The sequence below is a fragment of the Pagrus major genome, chromosome 12 (genome assembly GCF_040436345.1).
Source record: "Pagrus major chromosome 12, Pma_NU_1.0".
In the NCBI taxonomy this organism is placed as follows: domain Eukaryota; kingdom Metazoa; phylum Chordata; class Actinopteri; order Spariformes; family Sparidae; genus Pagrus; species Pagrus major.
The window spans coordinates 18,698,267-18,722,489 of record NC_133226.1 but is presented as its reverse complement, the minus strand read 5'-3'; the positions used below and the strand labels follow the sequence as shown (position 1 = coordinate 18,722,489).

General features: G+C 43.4%; 1 protein-coding gene across 1 annotated transcript; it reads left to right on the top strand.

Annotated features, from left to right (window-relative positions):
- Nucleotides 1–538: 538 nt before the first annotated feature.
- Nucleotides 539–22,861, top strand: LOC141006345 (inactive tyrosine-protein kinase PRAG1-like). Its single transcript, XM_073478523.1, has 6 exons — nucleotides 539–771; nucleotides 4,473–4,817; nucleotides 4,906–6,620; nucleotides 14,855–15,000; nucleotides 17,323–18,089; nucleotides 20,176–22,861. The coding sequence occupies exons 2-6, from the start codon at nucleotides 4,548–4,550 to the stop codon at nucleotides 21,334–21,336; spliced, it is 4,059 nt and encodes a 1,352-aa protein (XP_073334624.1). The 5' UTR covers nucleotides 539–771; nucleotides 4,473–4,547; the 3' UTR covers nucleotides 21,337–22,861.
- The last annotated feature ends 1,362 nt before the right edge of the window (nucleotides 22,862–24,223 follow it).

The window sequence follows — 24,223 nt, the reverse complement described above, 5'->3', positions numbered from 1 at the left end:
TGATATCTCAGGGCTTCAAGGGACTTGGCTCACATCGGACAAGTTTTTTTTTTTTTTTTAAAAGAAGTCCCCATTTACTTCAGTTGTTTAAGAAAATGCTGTTTTGCTGTGAGATCTGCGAGATGTTTTTAATAGAACCATTTTTAACGCCAAAATCGTCACTGTAGCTGCTAAGCTTACAGCTTACAGGGAACTAGATAATAACTAAATTGTAATTATTGAGTGAGCTTATCCTTTAAGATTGATCGCTTGCTTTCTTTTTGTGAGCCCCTTGTAATTCTCAAATTTGGTGGTGGTGGTATTTACAGCACTTGGAAAACAATAATGTGTAATTTTCTGCAAGTAAAATGACAAGCTGTAGGCTGGGTTGTGTGTTTGAACAAAAATCCTCCTGACAGCTCGCAGGACAAAAGCCTTAATGAGAATCTGTGAGTGTGGCTACTGGCCAGCCTGCATGCCTGGTTAGGAGCTCCTCCCACCTCCTTGTGCTCTCCCCACGCTGCTGCCGCTGCTGCAGAGGACTCCTCCTGCTCACTGCTCCACCTCTGCACAGTGCAACAGCAGCAGCAGGAGCAGCAGGAGCAGCAGAAACCAGCCTCCTGGCTCATTAACCTGTCGCATGTTGGATACGTGAACGCAGACGGATATCTTGCTTCTGTCGGAACCAGAGCCGCAGCAACAACGCAGCTGTGCTGTTGAAATTTTTGTGTCATTTTTTTGTATTTTTTGGGGGGATTTTTTGTGTTGCCAGGGAAGAGAAAGTCCGAGCAGGTAAGCAGTCAGTCAGTCAATAATGTATAACCTTGGCTACTTTAACGTGTTACACTGTAAAACGTAGCCTTTGAGTCAAGTTGTCACGTTTCCTGTTTAGTGTGTGTTGTTTGTACGCAGGTAGGGTTGCCAGTTCTGTCAGTGTGCGAGGGGACATAACGCCACAATAACCTACCGTAAAGCAGGACAAGTGTTCAGCCAGATATTTTCATTTATCACGTCTAAAATAATACATATTAACAACCGAGGCTTAGAAAAACCCGAAACACGTGGGGTGTGTACAGGCTGCAGTCGACTGTGTTCAAGGAGCTGCCTGTGAGATATCACATGGAAACGTCTCCAGGTGGAAGTTTTCAGATCATTTGTCGCAAAGTTCACAAGTTTTTGGCGGAAATCGAGTCTGTCGAGAAAAAAAACAGGTTGTACCCCCCCCCTCCACACACACCCCTGAATGAATGGGCTGTGTGAGTGTGTGTGTGTGTGTGTGTGTGTGTGTGAGGCAGCCGTGACAAATGTTGCTCGTAAAAGAAATTGTATTCAAAGTGGGTGACTACACACTGACCTGGTTATCAGATGTGCACTGTCTGACTCATTATTTTGATTATGAATGGACCGGACCGGACTGTTATTCTGTGGCCAGCTCATTCATTTTTTTTCAGCTTGCTGCTGCTGCAGGAGGAGGATTCAGACAAAGTGCAGTTTTGCCAGCTGTTGAGTGTTGTTGATAAGCCTCGGTCCACATATCTGTGGGCTGTTTGAACTGTTCTGCAGCCTGGCTTCATTCTCCGGTTGTATTACAGGCTGTCAGAGCAAATGCCTGTGTTTGCCTATTCAAGGGGAATCCAACATACAATTTAGGCTTCCAGGATTTAATGTCCTCGAGTCCCTTCGTGTTGAAATGTTTCGTGTGTTTTGGGACATCTAGTGGTCAGCCGACTGTGTGATGTGCAGTGTATGTTCATAATGTCGAGGGATGCACAGTATACACTACTCAAAATTAGTTAGGGATATGCAATAAAAGTCAAAAGAAATGTGTTGCATTATTTTGTCGACCAGTGAAACACAAAATAACTAATTTTGAGTAATGCGTACCGGACAGATAAATTATCTGCCTGATAATGTGAATTTCTGTTATTGGTTATCGGCTGACAATGAAATCATAACTGACATATAGACCAATAATACTGTTTTCAAGACTACGTCAAAGTCTACAAGTTTTCACAAAAAATCTTATTAGAGCTACGGTGAATTAAATCATCCATCTTCACTTACTACATCCTCGCCTTTCTTGCCCTCAGGTGTATGTAAACAACAGGTGAGCAACTAATTCCACATCAGATCAACATCCACCCTCAAGTCATTTTTCCTATCGCCCTATTTCTAACATGTGCACGAGATATTTCCCCTAGTCTGTGTTTTATATTCAAGGCAGGGCGGTTATGCCCCGTGTTTGTGTGTTTTGACAAGTGAGAAATATTGGACCTTGAGCTTGAGAAGGTGTGGGGAATGTAGACAGCGGGGTCTAACTCTGTTCAAACAAGCTGGACTCTCTCTTGAAAATACAGATTTCAGATGAACTTCGCACACGTCCACTTCTGTTGTTGGGAATGTAGAACAACAGAGACAAAAGTGTCCCTGTCAGTTTGGTTTTAACTCACCAAACATACCGTGACAGTCCTCTGTCTGTCTTTGCGTTGTTATTGCCCAATTGTCCTGTAAAACCCCCCCCACACCCCCCCGCCAGACATGTTCTTGACTGGCAGTCAGTGTGTCCTCTGAAGCAGCAGGCAGAGTCGCCTAATGATGTGTGCGTCTCCAATCAGTCATCGCTTCATATGACTCATGCACAATGCCATAAGATGTTAGGCAAGGCTCCGTTTCCTCTGTTGTCGCAAGAACGCTTAAACAAACAGTGAGCTAGTGGGTGCTTTCCTGCCCAAACTGAGTCAGACAGAACAAAGAAAAATGTAAACATGCATTATCTCTATTAACAGGATGACTCTTCATTCCTATAGGACTAGTAGATTGCAAGGTCGTTAAGCTGGAGGCATGAATTCAACAAGTCTCAAGCATTAATTTTACTTTATTCTGGTATTTTTCATTAATGGACAAATGTAGGATTTAGAGAAGAATGACTAATATGACCGTAATATTTAGGCAGATGTTCCTCCGGCTTCTTCTGTGTCTTTCCTGTATAATGAGTCTAGATGGTGGGCTAATGCTGCTCTGTGTCATCCCATCACCTTGTTGAGAGGCAATTAAAGCTGTGTAAAGAACATAAAGAGGGACACCCAGATGCAAGGCAACAAATGATCTCTGTGAAATGGCGTTGATCCTCTCACTGTCAGGCCAGTTAAACAGGACTCACAGGGGGGAGAGGAAGGAGGTGTGTGTGTGCTTGAGTTTGTTTTTGAGAGAAGGAGGACACACACATGTGGAGTGGGAGGTGTGTGTGTGTGTGTGTGTGTGTGTGTGTGTGTGTGTGTGTGTGTGTGTGGAAGGGGGAAGGGAGGTTGTCGTGGGTGTGAGATTCACCCTGGTGAGACTTGCGCCTTTAGACATTCCTGGCATTCCGACCTCCGGGATGCTTGAGGCTCCTCCGTCTTCTTCTAGCATGTCGGGGGCTGCAGAAGGACTCCGGAGGGCTTTTATGTTGCAAGGCTCACACCGGCAGGCCCTTTGGTTGAACAGAAACCACATACCCTCTAATTTAGGAGGCCATGGGAACAAGTAGCACAGCAGACAGCAGGTCGTCTTAAGTTACATCCGCGGATGACAGTTAAATCCTAAAGGAGGTCCTCTATGAGCTTAGACACACTTGTCAGCCTTGACTCACTCATCACTTTCTTAACATGTTCGAGTGGGTGTTTCAACTTTTTTCGGTTAAAATTTCAGGCATCTTTATTCAGAAAATCACAAATATAAGTCAAAATATTAGAGATGCACCAGTCCACCTTTTCTCCCCAATACCTCAACTGTGTCCAATATTACCATGATTAACCAATTGATTGATTGGTCTATAAAAAGTTTGGTAAATTTGTGAAAAATGTTGAGCTGCAACGATTAATCGATTAGTTGTCAACTATTAAATACACCGCCAACTACTGATAAGAAAATTCTCTGATTCCAGCTTCCTAAATATGAATATTTTCTGGTTTCTTTACTTCTCTATGACATTAAACTGAATATCTTTTGGTTTGTTGACAAAACAGGACCTTTGAGGACCTTATCTTGGTCTTAGGTAAACACTGATTGACATTTATTCACCGTTGTCTGACATTTAATAGATCTAACAACTTATCGATTACTCAAGATGAATTAATCTGCAATGAAAATAATCGCTAGTTGCAGCCCTAGAAAAAAATGCTCATCATAATTTCCCAGAGCCCAAAGTGACATCTTCAGATTGTTTCTTTTGTCCAACCAACAGACCGAGATTTGAAAACTCTTCATTTATTATCAGAAATGACAAAGAAAAGCGAGTCATGTGTTAAGGGTGGATGAAGAAATAATGACTTAAATGTGATCTTATGTAATGTAAACTCCCCTACTTGGAAGACACGTGGGATTGTGATTATGATACAACCTATGGGCAAAAAGTGATTTCAAAAACAACCTGACTCTTCTAACAATGATTCTCCTTCTTCTTTATCTCTCCTCTACATATAACACCTTGTGATCAACATCTTGTGACGGCCCAGCCATGAGAGTTCATCCTGTATCTGCCAGATCACTCAACAGCCACTTCTGACCAACCCCAATTTAGCAAACCAAAGATGTCAGCGTGCAGCGACTTTGCAGAACACGTGTGGAAACCCGGCTCTTGTAAGAACTGCTTCCACCCGCTTAGTGCGCACCACAAGACTGTCGGCGGCTCGGGTGGCAGCGTGCCAGCCGCTTGTTTGAAGAACAGCCTGGGAGGTGATGAAGAGTCTGGAGTAACAGCACCTTCGCCCTACAGCAAGCCGACCATCGCTGTCAAACCCACTATGATGAGCCTTGACACCAACGAGTCGATGACTGATGTCAACATGAACATAGAGCAGGTGAGTCTCTTTCCTGCAACTTACCTTAGAGTGTATTACTGTCCAGAATGATCTGTTCTTTAAATGTTTTCTCATTTTCATGTTACAGGAGAACACAAAGAGCCCAGTTGAGCGTTTGGGCCTGAAGAAACTCTTGGACCTGTCGTCTCTTTACATTGACAGTAACGGCTGCAACAAGGCTCATAGAGAGGCGGTTCTCCAGAGTCCTGAAAACAAGATGGACTACAACAACTGTTTCTCTCTGGCTTCCTTATCCCCAAACATCCTGCCTAAAGACTCCATGATCATCAGTAATATCTTCGTCACCCAGGAGGAGGGTAGAGGTTCTCAGAGCTTGAAGAAGAATGCCAATGGAGACACTTGCAGGCAGCAGAATACGACCCCCACAAAAACCAAGAGCACTTATAACGGAATTGGTGTGACATCAAGGGAAAACTGTCAGGATTCCCATCAGGCGTCTGTGGATATACCCTTTTCTGTGGAAATTGTCCCTTCCAGTCCTCCCACAGTTCATAGCAATGGTACCAGCAGTGGGACTACTGTTACAAAAACATCCAGCACTTCCCCCACCACAGCCCTAAGCGTGGACACAACTAGCCACAATCCCCCGCCATCCTTCCACTCTCCTCCCGTCCTGTCCAAGCAGACCAGCCTGTCGGACTCCTCTTGTTCTTATCGTAGTAGTACAGATTCACTTCCTGGGGCAGAGGGGTCGGGAGGAAAACAAGTAAGGTCAGGAAGCCCCCAAAGCCCACCAGCTCCAAACTCTCCCAATGGACAACAAGACTCAGAACCAATTTATGCAGAGAGCACCAAGAAGAAGCGCAGGCCGCAAGGAAATGGGTTGCAATCCAATCCCGAGTCCCCAAACCAGACTAAGAACTCGCCCTCTGAGCTTGAGCTTTCGGGAGAGACTCAACGGGCCACCATCACAATAATGGCCGCTCACACGGAGGAGAACAACAGGACTTTCTACCTGAGCAGTCCGGATTCAGCCATCAGCACCCAATGCCACTTCAGCCCCACAGCACGTAAAGACCCCAGCAGCCCGGCCTTCCGCTGGCCCAGTCCCAGCCACAGTGCACCCTCGTTGGTCATTGAAGCCAACCATGCCCCAACTCTCCACCCCAAGCCTCAGTCCAGCCCACCCATTCCCCCGAAAAGGACCACCCGTTCCCCCAAACTGGGCACCTCTAGCCTCTCACCGTCCATGTCATCTCCAGTCCCTCTTACTGATCTTCCCAGACTGGGCACCTCCAGCCTCTCATCATCCATCTCATCTCCCGTCCCTCTCCCTGAACTGCCCATGCTTTTCCTCGTCTCTGCTAGAGAGGGCCACTTCAAGATCCCTACAGAGAACCACTCGTTAGCGTCCGACCGCTGGCCCAAGCCCCACCACCACAGTTCTGGCTGGAACTGCCGCATCGAGGAAGAAGAGGAAGAGGAGGAGAGAGAGCGGAAAGAGGGGGAGAAGAAGAAACTGGCCACTAACCAGGGGACAACCTCTCGGGTGACAGGCCTGGTCAATGGTGCCGCTGTCTGGAAGGAGGCCAGGGACGGCAAGGCCCACAGCAGCCCCCCTCCGATGACAGAGCCAGGCACGGCCCCCCCGGCCGCCCCCAACAATGGTGCCTGTCAGGGGGAGAGTGAGGGTACCGCTGCAGAGGAGGAGGGCAAGCAGAACGGGAGCATGCCGGCCCGGCAACCGTTGCACGGCGGCTCATCAGAGCTGCTGGCAGCTGGGAAGGGAGCTGCCAACAATGAACCCAATCCACCACCTCCCCCACCTAAGAAACTGCACAGGTAAGACGAACAAAGAACTTTTTGTTTGGCATCTACACAATTTTTAACCCTCCGATAGGACAGAATCAGGGTAGGACCATATATGATGGATGTCATTGGTTAATGAGGAATCTTTTTAAAGTTTATCATGTTGTCCTTTTTTATTTTTATTGTTATTTTTATAGGGAGAGTGCATTGACCTGTTGTCTCTGGGCAGGTAAACAGAAGTCAGTGAAATGTCAGGGTTGGGATTAGCTGAAGTTTAAGGTCATAACATCGCTTACTCAGTCTGACACAAGTCATCAAGATATTCAAGTTTACAATATTAGCAATGAAAAGTGAGCAGGTCTGAACAATTTGGAAGCTGTGACCATTAGATGACAAGAATTTTCTCTAGATGACAAACAAAGTTGATTAAGTTATTATTAATCACATCTCACCATCATCATTTGGCTTCATAAGTAAGTTTATTGGAAGAAAAGTTTTCTATATTTTGTGCAAGGTTTTTTTTTTTTTTTTGGTTTAGTGAAGCCAATTTGCATCTTTTGTCAGTGAAATGTCCGGGTTAGGGTTAGCCGGAGTTTAAAGTCATAACATTGCTTCCTCAGTTTAATAAATCATGAATCATCAAGATATTATTCAGGTTTACAACATGAAGCAATAAAAAATCACATGAAAAGAATTTTCTCCAGATAACGGACCATATTTTTGAGCTTCATCTGTGAGTTTTTGGAAGTAAAGTTTTCTATATTTTATGCTTTCTTGTTTTAATTTGTTTAGTGCAGCTGAGAAGATTTGGTGGTGCAAAATCTTCAACAAATGACCTTAAAAACCTATAAATGTATGATAATACTCTTTATGCCAAAGCACAGTAACTACACCAGCTATCTTGAGGAAGCCTTGGTCTTAAATATTGTTTACCATAAGGCAGCTGTGTGAAATAAAAAGTCTAATAGAGGTTTAATTACACACGAGCACACTATACACTTGCTGTAAGATGAATGCTATGCATTTATAAAGCTTGAGCTGCCCATTATAGCAAACATTTGCGTGACAGTCTTTAAGTCTCTACCTGAGTCTTGCATTAGGATTAATGGGACTGTAATTCAGCAACGAGACTGCGGTTTCATTATATTCCATAATTTAACACTTACAACATGCACTTAGTCTAAATGCATAAATGCATTTTGCTCTCTATATATATAGTATTGCTTATGGGATACATTGCCTGTGACTGTACATGTATCTTACTGCAGTCATCTGTGTGAATCGTACTGTGCCTTCTCCTTTCATAGCATCATTATTCAGCCTTGAATCAGCCTCCATTCTAGCGCCTTGTGATCATTCAAACTGTTCGGCCATATTCCTCAATGCACGCCTTGTTCTATTCACACCAGTAATGTGACTTTTTCAATTCTAATTAACACACTAAATGGGTCTGTTAAATAGTCCCCCCGCTGTGTCACATTGCTGTAACTTTGTTTTGGCTGCAGCACAATGCAGAACTGTTAAAAAAACAGGACTTGTTCCATTGATATTGTCATACAGGGACAAAGCTGTCATTAGCTTTGGGCAAAAAATGTCATATTTGTGCTGTGGGAATGATTTTGCTCACATGTTGCTTATTTTAAGGCTTTGTGATGTTACAGTATTTAACTCCATCACTCTCAGCATATGCAGAATCATTCTCAAGACTTGGATTGTTGTGACCTACTCGACACACAGCTCCTAGCCATTTATTAGCTGTAACATTTGCACCCGTGCTTTAACCTGAGTCTGCATGAGGCTAAGAATACACTGCGCTGTCTGAGTCAGCTCCCCAAAGCAGAGAAGAGACCTTGCGTGTTGCAGTTATTAGAGCATCAAATGATCTCCTCAAAATAAACTTAGCATTGTCTGCAGTGGCACAGTGAGGTGTAACTTCCTCAAAAGAAACAGATGTTCTCCCATCTAGAGCTGCTGGAGTCAGCAAAAAGCTGAGTGGGAATGTTTTTACAGTCTGAAACACAGATTGCTGATCACATTTCAAGGGCCCGTTATGTTTGCTGTAATTCTAGTAAGGACACATCTCTCCTGTTATGACATTGCCGACATTCTGGGCTGATAAAAATACGCCTTGTTGAGACACATGTGGGAACACGCCTCGAGCCACCCAGAGACAGTTGTGGCTTTCTGGTGCTCCAAGTTTATCAGCGGGTTTAGTGTGTTTTTAATCAACAAGTGTCCCTGGTCACCAGACATGCACTGGATGGAAACTCAATGGCAAAGTGCCAAAGTGAATCTAAATCTTGTCTGCAAAGCAACTGAATCTTTACATTATTATTTTCATTATCAATTAGTTTGCCAATTATTTTCTGGATGGATCAAATTGGTCTAAATTGTATGAAAATAGTGAAAATTATTCACAAAGTGTAACATGATGTCTTTAAATATCTTGTTTTGTCGGTTTAAAGATTGAGAGGCTGAGATCTACCAGTTGATTTTTAAGATAGTTGGAGATTATTATTCTGTCAATACACTAATCGTTGCAGTTCTCCAAAACTTCTTGAAGAGATTGATTTCTAACTTAAAAGGGAGTCTCGTGCGTGGAATTAATGGAAAATACGTGAACATGCACCCTGTGAAGCAGCATTTTGATGTGCTGAATCATTTAAAAGCCACAGATGGTTTTAAAAATCTGCCTCTCGGAGCCTTTGATCGCAGCTGAAAACACCAAATTTCCCTCTTTTATACCTCGTAACACACCAACCTACATATCATGTGGTGGGTCAGCCTAAGGTGTGTGTGTGTGTGTGCATGAGTTTGTGACTTACTCTTTAACTGGGTAGGCGTGTCAGCTGAGCGAAGGCTGCCAAAGGGAGGGGGCTTTGGTGAACATATTGTTGCCCCCGGCAACTCCCAAACTGTCCCCAGTCTGGCAGTCGGTTGCCACCAATAGAAGCAGAATTTATAGATCAGCCACGTGGATTTGAGTCCACAGAGTTAGACGTGGGTCTGAATTGCCTTTTGCTCTGTAAACTGTCGTTCCAAGACGTGCCGCCCCTCCCTCCACAGATCCATCCTTTCTGTGCAGCAGAGCAGATAGCATCTTGTTGCTGCCTGACAGACCTGACGCTGCTCTAAAGTGAACCACTAGGTCAATGAGTGAATGCTATATATGAGATATGGGTGCTTATATTTTGTGCATCTGCAGAGAGAGACTTTAAATACACACATGACTCGTGTGGAGCCGGGCTTGTGTTACTACACATGGCGGGGCTTTAGAGAGCCACAGGTCTGATCCAGGGGGCATTTTGCGCCCGCCAGCCCGACAAGGACCTCTGGCTCTCCAGCATGAGGTAGGAACCAGATGGCATCTTTTTCACATGTGTCCTCAGTATGGCTATCATTAGGCTTGTGAAGGGGATGTGGTGATGTTCTTGTTGACGCAGGAAAGTTTGAGTGTGTCTCAGGAAGATGGTAATAAAGCACAGAGCCTTCGGAGGATAGAACAGGCCTCTGCTTGTTTTCACACCTCCGTCGGAGCTCGGTCATCAAAATGCAGAAGTGGCTTTGAGTTGCACGGTGACGGGCAGCATGTGGTCAACCTCGCTCATTCTTTGTTTCCTCCCTCTTTCACACCATGCCCTTTTCTCTTCTTCTAATCTCTTCTAATGCCTTTCATTCGAGATTTTGTGAGATTATTCTTTGTATTTGAGCCCATTCTGTTTGTGAGATTAAAATAGTAGTAAGATGACGAGAAGTGAAATGACTTTATGTGATGTGGTGCAAACAAACGAAAGTGGGTTGTAATGAATAAGGGACGGCTGACAGTGAACAAGAGAAGAACAGAAGGCTGGAGCAGTTTGCTCAAGATAAGAAGGATTGGTGTCAAACATTAATGGATCTTTGTCTCTAAGACGTGGTTTATATGGCTGTAAAGCCATGGTTACTATCCTGCAGTCACTGGAAAGAAACAATGCATGCCATTCTTCTAACATGCATGTTGTAACATACAACAGTTGCACACCTAAGATTTGAATATTCTCCCTCTTATCTAAAACTTCACATTGTGAGCTTTTTAAAGGTTGTGTTTGTTGCATGTCTGTTGTAACAGATTGCATTTCATCGTACAGGTGTTCATGAGTCAGCCTGCTTTTCTATCCAACTCCACCTCATTTGAACAAAACCCTGAATTATGTGTCAGCTTTTAATGCGTTGGGTGTGATCCGGTTACAGTATTCATTTTCATCCCTCCTGATGTTTTACAACCAGCTCGACTTCTGAAAGCGAATGTGTGCTTGTATGTGAGCAAGCGAACAGAAATACAGTACTTTTAGATGTCATGATTTGTGTATTTATAACGGAGATGAGTCAGGAAGTGAAACCGGTTGTGTGAATATGATCCACAACAACAACAACAACAACACTGCAGCTAAGACAGGCTCTCATCCTACACTGTCACACTGCTATCTGTAGCTAGTTAGCTGTAACCCCAGTCTGATCCCTTTTTAAAAGCTCCCCCAGCTCCTCTCACACAGCTTTATTAATACCACACACATGTCAGGGGGGCTTGTGTGTCAACGGATCCGGTGCGTTAGCGGCGTGATTGTTTACATTCTAAGTCTGGGCTGCTGTCGTTGTCGGACTGATTGAGGGAGACAAATAACGGTACATCAGGTTATCTAATGTAGACTTTTTTTGTTTTAGCAAAGGAAGAGACGATATCTGTGAGATAAGGAGACAAGTATTAATAGATGTTTAGGCCAAAACCGGTAATTCCGTGTAGAGAGATAAAATCCTGATGAATGGTGCTGTTTTGACAGCATGACGACATGAGATATAAAATATTGTGTTGTTTTTGGATTTTGCGTTCAGTTCAAGTCCTAATTTATTTTAAAACCGACAACATCCAGTTATAGATAACAAGTGCTTGTGGTGCCAAAATGAATCGACAATAGATTTTTGATTGCGATTTAAGTATTTTAAATGGATTCAGTTCTTTTTAAAGCAAAAAATGTCAAACATTTGTTAGTTCCAGCCTCTTAAATATAAGGATTTGCAGCTTTTCTTTGTCATTTATAACAGTAAATGACAGTCTTTGGGTTTTGGACTGTTCGTTGGACTAAACATTTTAAAGACATCACTTTGGGCTCCAGGAAATTGTGACACTTAATAGACTAAACAATTAATTGATAATGAAAATAATTGCTAGTTGCAGCCCTGCACCCCATTTTTAAAAGAAAAAAAAAATCACATTGGGTTCCCGGAAATTGGGCATTTTGCATTTTACATTTGATGACGTCATTTTTAAAGCAAAAATGAAAACCATTTGATGGCGCCAGCTTCTGAAACGTGAGGATATGCTGCCAATAAACTGGATATTTTGGGGTTTTGAACTGTTATTTAGACAAAAACAGTAATTCGGAGATATCACCTTGAGCTCCTGGAAATTGTGGCAGGCGTTTTTCACCTTTTCAGACATTTTATAGACCAACAATCAGCTTTATCATGGAATAGAGCTGCGGTGATTCATTAATCATGAAAATAATTGGCAGATTAATGAATAATTAATTAAAATAAATCGCTAGTTGCAGCCCTAATTTGGTCGATTAAATCATTTTTAAAGCAAAAATGTAAAACACTTTGTGGTGCCAGCTTCTCAAACGTTAGAATATCGACCAATAAACTGAGTAGTTTTGTGTTGAGCTGTTATGTCGGCAAAAACACCTTCAGACATTTTTTATAGACAATCAATTGATAATGAAAATTCTTGCTAGTTAGGATGTCAAAAGGATCGATACTTCAATACTTAATCAATACAACGTGTTTAAACCAATATGATATCTGCATTCGATAGTATCAAAAGTACCAAAACTGTAAAAATCAGATCTACGATCGGATTTTCAACCCAAGGCGGCACACATATTGACAATATTACATAATTAATTAATTACATTTTTTTTGCTGTGGTATGTGAAAGGTCTCGCGTATGATTTTCTTGTACCAGTATAGAATTATATCAAAGTTTAAAATTCTGCATTCATCACAACCTTACTTGTTAGCTGAAGCCCCCAAACGATAATACATCCTCACACACAGTCCTAATCAGAGTCAAGGTCTTTCTCGCATGCCCTTGCTCAGAAGGCTCATTCATCCATGCACATCCTCCCACAGGACATCAGCACTGACGTTCTTTCGCCGAGGAAAATCTCATGTTTTGGATACAAATCGGGAGAGATCTGGAGTGAGACATGTACAGGCGCACACATAGCACATGGACTCATAATCCCTGCACCCATTACCATTTCTCCCCTGCCTCAGCATTCCCACTGCCTTTCATCACTGCTCTTTTGTCTGTAAAACGATAGCGGATCCTTTAGCTAACTGCCCAGAGAGAATACCTCACCCTTTGTCTCCCTCCTGTGCTCCTCTCCTTTTCTCCTCCTCATCTGTTTGTTCTGCTGATTTATGGTGGAATTGAAGTCGGGGGGGGGGGGGCAGATAAATGGATAGAGGAGTCAGTTTGTGATGGAAGAGAGGAAAGCGAGATGAGAGGATGGGGTTGGACGCTGCTTCCCTGAGCCATTAGTGGGTATAATGAGACATGTGAACGGCTGTCACTCAGCCTAATTGGTCACCTTGATTAGTAAGTCTCCTCGTGCACAGTTTTCATTGGAATTATAAGTGGCCATCATGATAGTCTGGCAACCCCGACCGTGAGGAATGCAGAGCTTCTTTCTAGTAAATAAAACTGAAATCATCTCACAGTCTTTCTCTTGCAGATGAAAAGTGAATTCGTAAGCAGTACGACACACCTTTGCTCAAATCAGCACACGACGGAGTTTTTGCTGCTACAGCTTTTTCGAGATATCTCTGTGGTCTTTCATGCCTTTTTATTTATAGCCTGTGGTGGAGAGATGACAGGAAACGAGGCGAGAGAGAGATAGGAAATGACATGCAACAAAGGTCCCCAGCTGGATGCAAACAGAGAACTACTACCCTCACTACTTCTGCTCTGTTATGTTATGTGGTCTTGCATGACAAATTAGGATTAGAGTAGAACAAGAAGTAAACGCTTTATATCTCACCAGGAGATGTATTTGTTGTTTCCTGCTTGTGGTCCCGTTCCACTCACTTTCAGGCAGATTAAAAACGTGTATTCAAATGAAAACATCACAGATTTAGCTTTGCATTTCTATATCACTGCAAAGAAGATGTGTTGTGCTTTATTGTTCAGAGCATTCAAACAACATGTCGATGGCTGTTGTCACACTAGTTAATTCCCTAAAACCACAAAAATATTGCTTTGCTTGTTATCAGGGTTATTGCTGATAAAATGAAATAAACCTAATACCATGTTACAAATTACATGTGAGCAAAAAATTGATTTGCAATATGTGAATTAATAAAAGTTTCTAATCATCAACCGAGTATTCTTGACTTCATCTGCCATGTTTCTGCATATTTGATGTCGGAGTCGGCAAAACGCGTACTAGCGGTGTCACAGTATACCGCTATTTAAAAATGAAATACTGATATTGTGATTATGATACCCATATGATAATATCGTGTGAATAATCCAGCGGCTCTTTAATCATTTCTGTTTCTCTCGGCTGGTTCCCACCTGCCATAACACGGCAAAAAGTCAAAGATGACAGACAAGTTCAAGACACTCCCATAGTAGGGGTTTATATAGTTATCAGGGAATTTTTGCCGCCTTCCCTGACTTGTTGCTTCGAATTGAGGGGACATTTATGTGAATTTTCCCAATCAGAAACTAATTTTTAAAAATATTCCAACACACACGAATGCACTACGACATTGGAGTTTCCCTTTAAAGCTACTAACTCAAAGGAATAGTGGGAAATCTCAGGTGATCCAATGTGCCAGTATCCTGTAAATGCTCCGTCTCACTTTAAGCCATAAGAGGGTTTTTTATTTTTGTTTTTAGTCAGGCTGGTTTGTTGCAGTCATAAATCTACACTGAATCAAGAAGTGTTCCTCTCTAACGAGGAAGTGAAAGCACTCATGACGGTACATGTTCGTCATTCGGATGAAAGGCGCTCTGTGTCACTGACTTGTTAGTAATACATATTGCTGATAAGAAGACATAAAGGGGAAGTTGAGCGTTGGAAAAAAAAAATCTATTTCTGCAGAAAACCTGCAGACTACCAGAGCACACACACAAAATACGGCTTGAATGCATGTTTGTTTATATCTTCTTCGTCCCATCACAGTCACTCACCTTATCTCTGTTGTTTTCTCCGTTACAGAGTGTGCGGTAAGATGAGTGGCAGCAACATGGAGCTGGACCGCTGCAGCCAACAAGGGTCATTAGAGAGCCCCACTTCATCTCTGCGAGGCCTGGGCAGTGTCAGCCTACCCACCGCCTCCACTGACAACCTGACTGCTGACACTGGTAGGAACCACTCACACTCAGATTATGACTGGTTTAAGGGGATTTATTTACACATCTGAGTGGTGCAGATCCATTTGGTCCAATAAGAAACATGCGCAGGGAGCCGAAGGATCAGATCTGTCTGATACTGTTTCTCATAAAGGCAGGAGTTGGAGATATTTCAGCAAGTGAGGTACTTTTTCCACAGACGTGTGAATGGGGATGCTTTTGATGATGTGTGTTCGCCTGCATGTTAGAGCCTGTTTACATCTGCCGATCGACATCGGACAGCGTCACACAGTACGTCAGCTCACACCTACACATTAGAATTAGTTAGAGCTGCAACAATTAATGGATTAGTTGACAACTATTTAATTAATCACCAACTTTTTTCATAGTGAAGTAAGTTTTTAAGAAAATAAAGCAAACATTTTCTGATTTTCTTATTTGTGAATATTTTCTGATTTCTTTACTTGGGTTTTGGATGAAACAAGTTAGTACATCATCTTGGATTTCGGGCAACACTGACAGACACATTTTTTTTTTTACCATTTTCTGACATTTTATAGACCAAATAACAAATTGATCAATCAGAAAAAATACTCAAAAGATTGCTCAACATTGAAAATAATCATTAGTTGCAGTTGCTGGACCACGGGTCTCACTTCCTTGCTCTATGTGCCAATAAACACGTACATCACTGGGAGAAACAGTCAACACTTTTTAAGCAAAGAAAGTAATAAGTTAAGGTATAACATTTGCCGAATTTACAAAAAGGCCCAAATAATTAAGAATTTGTCGCAGACAGAGTTTTACCAAGTTTACAAAGTTTCTTCTAACTTAACAACTCACAAAATTAAACATTTTTTTTAAGGGAGTCGGGACTTTCTCAAAGGGCGACAAAGAAGTAGCTTTATTTGGTTACTGGACTGTATACATTTGCCAGGTTTACCGTCAGTAACATGTTGTCCTCATTTCAAAAGTGAAGTGTAAATGGTGACACCAGTTGAAACAACAGCTGTTAAATGTTGGCAGTGGAGACACAATTTAGATGAGGAGTAGCCGACAAGCCAGGACAGCGAGGCAGTGGCAAACTTTTGCAAGGAAAGGTGCAGCTGAATGTATTTCATTTAATGTCGACTTTACAAGAAGGCAAGAACTTAGTTGTTGTGCTGTTCAGAAGTGTTGCATCATGTTAACCGTGAAGATGCACTTTGTCCAGAGTGAAGAGGAAAGGGAGCTCTGCACGGTTTTATAGCAGCAGTCTGTCAGCTTATCACCCCTCTTCCTCTTTCGTCAAGTTTTCATTTTCGTGACTGAGTTCAAGATTTCTACACTCGTCAAACCCGAGATGTGGCTCAGAGTGAGTGGCATGTGTCCTTGGTTGAGAAATTGTCATCCTTCACATATCAGCTTAAAACCTCCGTGGCGCTTAGACGCTTGTAATTGCTGTAACTTCCTGGGAAATGTTGTTTGAAGAGATAATTATGGACTCTGATAAGGAGGGAAAAAGGGCTTGGCTACATCCTACAGACTTTTTCTTTACAGTCTTTCCCCCCTCTGTGAAAGCAGTTATTGAAGACCGCACCGCACAATTATCCCAGTATCTGTCTGCTCTAGTGTAATGTCAAGTTCCAACTTTAAGTCTTTAATTGACAAATGGATCATAATTGGGTGGAAGATGTTTTGAGCGTCAGCTTGAATCCTGGATTGTGGAAATTTCCGTCTCTTTTGAGGAAACAAGGTATGTGTTTGAACGAAGGCTGAGCGGTAGGCAGTGACAGACGGCGTGTAGTAAATAAATCACATTCATGGCTGCGAGGGAGGAATATGTAAGTCGGTGAGTACAGTGAGGTTACAGGAAATTAACCTACAAGGACACCGAGGAACAGAAGATATATTATGTGAATCCAGTGGTCGCTGGTGTCTGTCTTTATCTGTTTTGTGTCTGTTTTCCAAGTCGACGCCTGACGGTTTATTCTACTCAGGGAATAGTCTGGAAGATGTGCTTTTTTGTTTTTTTAAGATGAGAAGATCAATTCACTGTCTCATCTGTCTATTCAATAAATAGCTACCACTGGTTAGCTTAGCATGAGGTTAACTTATCTGCCTACTGACACCTCTGAAGCTCACCAGTTGACACATTAAATCTGGTCTCTGCTACATTTGTTACCTTTGGAGTGAGCCATGCTAGCTGCTTCCTTCTGTTTTCCATGCCTTTATGCTATGCTATGCTAAGCTAATGTACTTGGCTGCCTGTTGTAGCGTCATATTTGGCATTTACTTTAATTTTCTGTAATCAACCGGCAGATCTCCTGATGCAGTTGTTTTCTTTCTTCTTAGGTTCTCGGGATGCTTCACGGATGTCTTGTTCCTCTCCGTTTGCCAGAAGTCCAGTGGCCTCGGCTCCAGGCTCTCCTCACCCGCCGTCCTTTAACAGCTTGACTAACCAGCCACCTCCTCTCCCGGAGAAAAAAATGGTCAACCGCACCGTGTCGGCTCCAGATGGCACCAATGGGAAACCCTTCGTCCGAGCCTACCCACGCCTCCCGTTCACTGGCTCGGAGAGCAACGTGTGTCGACCTGGCGATGCCAGCACCCGCTCCAGTTTACCGTCCAGCCCTGTTGACCCGCGACCCATTTTCTCTTCCAACGAGTCTCTGGAGCGTTGCCATGCTGCGCTAGGCCGATCCTCAAGGTCCCGGACACTGGACGAACCACTGAAGACTCACGGGCGTCTGGGCGTCCACTGCCGGAGCAGCGTCACCTGCTCCTCTTCCCCCCAACTCAGCGTGCCCTTCTCTGCCTCAGAACCGGGTCTGGCACCAAATCTGGGCTCCAGCCTGCAGCTCCAGACCCTGCTGAGTAACATAGACAGTAGGGAGGGCGTTTACTCTAAACTGGGAGGCCTGTACGCCGAGTCTCTGCGGCGCTTGGCTCTAAAATGTGAGGATCACTTTACTCGCTCCCAGAAGAACCCACTTAGGTTTGAGGAGAGCAACTGGTCTCTGTTCAGGCTGACCTCCAACAAGCCCAGCTGCAACTCAGGAGATGCTGTGTACTACTCTGCTGCCTGTGCCTCAGACCCCAGCAACTCCTACGCTGTAAAGGTAATAAATACTACTACCCTAAATACTGGGCCAAATTTGTGTTTGTTATAACCACGTTCACCTCCTAGAACACCTTAAAGTTATCGTCCTTAATATTTCAGTGCTGATTCATTAGGCGATACCCATGGTCAGAGAACATGAGGGTAACAAACGCTTCGTGAGCAGCTACTTAGTCAGAAATGCAACAAAAGAGCAACTGGTCTATTTAGAGTCCAGCCAGACAAGCTCATTTGTTTGTATTGAGATAGCAGTCAATAGTAACAGTCAATAGTTTTCCACTCAACTGCAGGTCACAAAGTTTAGTCACCATGCAGAGAGTTGGAGGTGTGCTGTGGCTGCTTCGTCTCGTACCACGACTCCCTGCAATATTTAAAACTGATCGACTGTCAGAAAATGCCAAAAATGACCACGTCTTCAAAAACCAGAGACAGAAAATTGAAGAGTAAACAGAGGTTGATATCAATGGGATCAAATCAAAACCAGTTATGTAACACACATGCATCATCATCACGCAAGTCTGGCAGACTCTAAAAAGGGAAAACTAATGTGTAAAGATTTAATTATGTACGTGTAAATTCACTAGGTGGCTACTGCTGAAAAAATACAGACCATAACAGGGATTGCCTCATCTGTTGAAGTTGCTGATATTTGAATCTTATCATTATTTCATGGCTGGCCTTTGAACGCTGAGTGCAGGAGACAGTAAAGGATTGTAAACTGGCTTCTACGTTTGGCTGCTGTGAAGAAGACGTGTTTTTTTTTTTAAACGGAGGTTGTTGTCAAGAGAGCAACTCGCAGCTCACTCGTGATCATCTTTACTGCTGGCTAAGAAGCAATTTGCACAGTGGGTGCTGTAAATTGATCTCTTAAGCAGGGATTTGACAGTTTGAGGAAAGAATGAGGAGATTAAAATAAAGGCGGTGGTCTTATTTGTTCTTAGACCACAGATGGGATAGCCTCACGACAGAATAAACCTTCAGGGCATGTAGTGTAAACAACCAGGAAGAAGGGAGGGGATTCAGTCTCACTGACCTTTTGTCTCAAAGTCATTAGTGTTGTACAAAGCAGCGGCTGTTTGTACAGTAGGTGTTGTGTCACGATGTGGGTGCCCACAGTGTTGCTTAATATCTCTAGGCCCAATTAATCTTTACATTCCAGGAAGGATTTACAGTCAGACAAACCCCTGTTGTCAAGGCCACGCACACACACACACTCATAACACACACCACGTAGTATGACAAAAACTTTATGGGGTTGATATTCAGACGTAATACCAGTGTGCTGAAGTCCATGAAAGTGGATTTTAGTTCCTGGTAATCACAAAGAAGAGATTATTTTTATAAATCTGAGAACATGCTGGAATTTTTTTTTTCTGAGACATTTTTGTTTGTTTGAAATCTCTGATGTAAGATTTTATTCTGAGATGTTTGTCATTCTTGTGTGAGCGTGTAGTAGTTTACTTAAACGTACTTAAAGGGGCACTGTGTAGTTTGTGGAGAAGAAATTCAAATATTTACAACATTAGTGAGGTAATAATACAAACTCAGAAATATTTACTTTTTCCATAACTGAATAAACAAGCTGTTTCAGAGGCAAAAAAAGTCCCCGGAACACAGTTTGAAGCTAGAAAGGTCAAGGCCAAAGTAAAACAGTATGAAACTGTGTTGTCCTTTAAGGTCAGTTTGTTTATTCAGACATGAAAACAAAGACAGTTTGTTTATTTAGCTTGTCTAGGCTTCAAAAAAATTATTCAATGAAGATCTTTCTCTTCTGATTAAAATTCCTTCCTCAAAACTACACGGTGCACCTCTAAACAGTCTTGGCATCAACAAGTCTACTAATAGCTCAAAGACACTTTATAAAAAAAAGCTTTCCGTTGAGGATTTGGTTTAAATCTGCATCAGAGACGTTAATTTCACTTTGAATGAGAGCAGGAACTGAATTGGCGTTGACCTTGAAACCTCACTAACAAGAATTCCTTTCTTATGTTTCTTGGCTCGGCTCCCTCCCCGTCTGTGTGGAATTCCTCTCTCCCCCCCTCTCCCCTTTTCATCCTCTCCTCCCACTGTCCTTTGTGTTTCTCCAGATCTGTAAGAGTCCATCCATAGAGGCGAAACAGGGCCATCTCTACAGTCTCTCGGTGCAGCAGACCATGCCTCCCCACTTCAACCTCCAGCAGGACTGCGGCCACTTTCTCGCTTGTGTCCCTCAGAGCATGCTGCCGTCTGATGAGGTCTCTCTGCCCACCACACCTGCCTCATCGCTGCCTCAGCCCTCCAAGTCTACGCCTGGCCAGCAGACAGAGCGAGAGCGAGTGGTGGTCATCACCTCGGAGATCCCTCAGCAGACAGCGGCCGACTTCGTTCGGGAGTGGGGCGCGTTTCATAAAAGTCAGCCAGAGGTCTACGAGCGTCGTGTGTGTTTCCTCCTCCTGCAGCTCTGCAATGGCCTGGAGCACTTGAAGGAGCACGGGGTCACGCACCGCGACCTCTGCCTCGAAAACCTGTTGTTGGTGCCCCATCACCGCAGACCCTCCCAGTTCCCCCAACAGACCACCGCTGACACCAGCACCAGTAACGGTTCGAGTGGTATAGACATTCAGCGCCACCTTCCCCGCCTCCTTATCAGCAACTTTGCCAAGGCCAAGCGTCGCTCCTCCGAGGACGCTGCCTCAACCACTGTGGATCCTCGCATCAAGCGTGACCACGCCAGATTGGCGCCTGAGATTCTCTCAGCGGCCCAGTACCGCAAATTTGACGAATTCCAGACAGGCATCTTGATCTATGAGCTCCTCCATCAGCCCAACCCATTCGAGGTCAGTCCAGCTCTGAAGGAACAGGACTACCGCTGTGAGGACTTGCCTCCTATCCCCTCCGTCTCCCTTTACTCAGCCGGCCTCCACAGGCTGGCCCAGCTGCTGCTCCAACCCGACCCTATCAAACGCATCCACATCCAGGAGGCCAAGCGCATACTGCAGAGCCTCCTCTGGGGCCCACGGAAGGACCTGATGGAGCAGCAGTGGGAGAGACACGGACAGGGGGGAGGCTTTGTCGGCGGATCCCGACACGAGGGCCTCCTCAACTGGCTGGATGTGAAACGAGCCCTGCTGATGATGAAGTTCGCCGAGCGTTCGCTGGAGCCCGAGAGGAACGCGGAGCTGGAGGACTGGCTGTGCTGTCAGTACTTTTCCTCGGCTCACCCTCTGTCTCTCTGCCACACAGCTGAACTACTTTACTCGCTAAAGTGACGGCTCACTTTAGGGTTAAAAGATATGTGTGAGTGGAGCCGAAGTAACGCGTGAAAGTGTGTATGAGAGAGACCGATAGAGTCGAGACACTATGGATGGGTCCGGACAGTGAGATCCTTCGGAGATACTGTGAACTTTACCCACCTGTTTGCGCTACTGCTACATGCATGAGAGCCACGCATCAAGCTAGCCGTCCACTGTCAGTATCCTGCTACCGACTGTCATCCTCGCAAAGAAATAACCAGTGAGAATTCAGCTGTTTTTAGATGTTCTTGTAACACTCACAGACTAGAATCACTTCGTTAAAAAAAACAAAAAAGGAAGAATATGGACAGTATTCATAATCCTATAATACACTTACCAAAGTTTCATGTTGACACTGTATTGTGTGTATTTATTAAATATTAATTAAGACGTTTTACCCACTGAGAACAGGCTAATAGTTCATGATCTTAATCTGTGTCAGCCAGCTTTGCAGAGAAATGCTGTGTCGTATCTACGTCAATGTGCAGCTAACGTCCATTTGTCTGAAGAAAAGTACGAGGTCACGAGCAGACTCACACTGTTGCACCATTTTTTCCGTCATGTTTGTTCATGGGCACATAGTGCTGTACTGTAAACTGTGTAAACAACATACATTTTTAACATTTTAACCAAAAAGAAAGTGTCAGAAAAATGCCAGTTTCTCAGTGAATACTGGTTGGAAAGAGCAGGGCAGGCGTCCCAAAGTCTGTTGTGTCACAATCTTTTTTAGACAGCATTGCATAATAAAGATTTGGTAAAGATTAATCATAAGCCATACTGTCTAACGCAACTCATTGGTAATTGGACTGGCAAAACAATTGGCAACGTTAGCGATTGCTTTTACTGATGCCCACTTTTTCCTCATGCTTCCTTTCTACTACATATTTAAATGTTTTGACATTTGTCGCAGTGCCTTTTGTTCTTTGTATATGTTACAGTGACTCGGAAGCCAAATGTAAATATTACCGATCATTCGTCCTTCGTGAAACTGGCCTTTCACAGAATGTTCCTGAAACGATTTTGTAAAGTAATTTGTAGATTGAGTCCAAGCAGGTCTTTAAAAGCCATGAATATGAGCAAGCAGTTATAAAATATTTATGATATCATTTGTTGTCCTGTAGTAGTCACTGGAACTTCTCTGTTTATTTTCATATGTGGATTATCAAGTTGTTTGTTTTTTGGCACAGCAGCAGCTGGGCCTGTTTTTTTTTTTTGTTTGTTTGTTTTTTCCTCCTGTGTCCCATGTAGGCTGCAGAGGAGACGTCAAGTTATGGGTATTTTATCTCCCACAAAGAATTTCCTAATAAGTCCAGAGTAGCAAGAATTTAACAGCCTGCATGCAGGTTTCTGTCCAAGACTGACTGATGTTTCTAATATTGAAGAGAAAAACAAAACGTGGTCAGAACTCACAACTAATACATTATTGATTTGAATTATTTTGTGTGTGCCTCACCTATTTGCATCTATCAATAAACTGTGCATATATTTTCTCACAGTATAATCTGGTGTTTTGATCTTTTATTTTTGGATGCATCCCCTTTAAAAGTCCCATATTATGCCTGTTTTCAGGTTCTTACTTTTATTCTACTAGAAAATGTTAACATACTTTGATGTTTAAAAAAGAAACGCCTGATTTTTCTCATACTGTATTCACCCTCTGTCTGAGCACTTTCTTATCGTGGCCGTCTCTTTAAGGCCCCGAAAAGCCTGATCGGCTCTGATTGGTCAGTTTTCACAGGCTTGAGCAGGCACCGCCCACTGTGGTTCTGCATCGACTCTGCCAGCGCTTTTGCAGCATTCATGTGCTCCTCGGATGGTCCCACTTCTCGAGTTTGGAAGTCATTCTTCCGACTTCGGTGTCTTCATGTGCATCAAGTCGGAGTGTGGGAACAACATGGCCGCCAAAAAGAAATAGGTTTGCATTTTATCGCACAGAGTGAACAACACATTGACAGCTGTCTCCAGTATTTGAGTGACAAGAAAGAGCAAATAATAAATTTAATATTTCACAATTATGCATATTTATCAATTTTCCGAGTCGGAAATACACTTTTCCGATTATTCCGACAACACATAAATGTATATGGCTGTGCTGGAGGCGTGGCTGAGTGTGGTGACTTCATAGTTGTGACATCACAACGTTACAGATGTCTGACAGCTCGTTTTAAAGGCACAGTTTCTAAATATGATATGAATAAAAATGGGATATTACCAGCTCTGGTCATAGATTTTACTTTATGCAAAGAATCAATCAATCTTTGCACATATATGCCCAAATTTTATGTCTTTACTAGAGATTTGACAGGAAATGAGTGCCTGATAGGAGTCTGGTCCCCCTGTCTTGTTACAGAGCGTCTCTAGGTTGTTATTTCTATGTTCAACATGAGCTCGACTGCATGAAAAGTGGCCTAGTCTTTGTTATGTCTCTTGATTTTGTCTATATGTTCCAGCGGTAACAACCGGCGAAATTTGTGAAGATCCAGACACAATATTTAACTGAACACATTCTTTTTCCTTTTGCTGTTATTTTTCCAATGTAAAAGGTAGATACATGAAGCATGGCGGGGTTTTTTTTGTGCAGGAGTTGAAGCAGTTTTCAAGCTGAACGAAATATACGCAAAACCAACAGAGGCAGCTGAAGGAGCATCTGCAGAGACAGAGGATGCACTGCACGGATCAACAACAGGTTGTACGTGTTGTGGAATCTCAATTTGAGTTTGGAGCCTCAGGCCAAAACCGACCCCAGACTTTTTCCTCCACCTCAATCCCTCCCTGAGCGCTGCCCCCTCCTCCCCTGCTCCTCCCCTCATCTCCCCCCATGTAGCTTTCTGCTTCACATCGTTCCGTCAAAACCGCTGGCTGC

Coding starts and splice junctions, on each gene's coding strand:
- LOC141006345 (XM_073478523.1), top strand. CDS start 4,548: ATGTCAGCGTGCAGCGACTTTGCAGAACACGTGTGGAAACCCGGCTCT. Junction 4,818..4,905: donor TCAACATGAACATAGAGCAG/GTGAGTCTCTTT, acceptor TTCATGTTACAG/GAGAACACAAAGAGCCCAGT. Junction 18,090..20,175: donor GCAACTCCTACGCTGTAAAG/GTAATAAATACT, acceptor GTGTTTCTCCAG/ATCTGTAAGAGTCCATCCAT.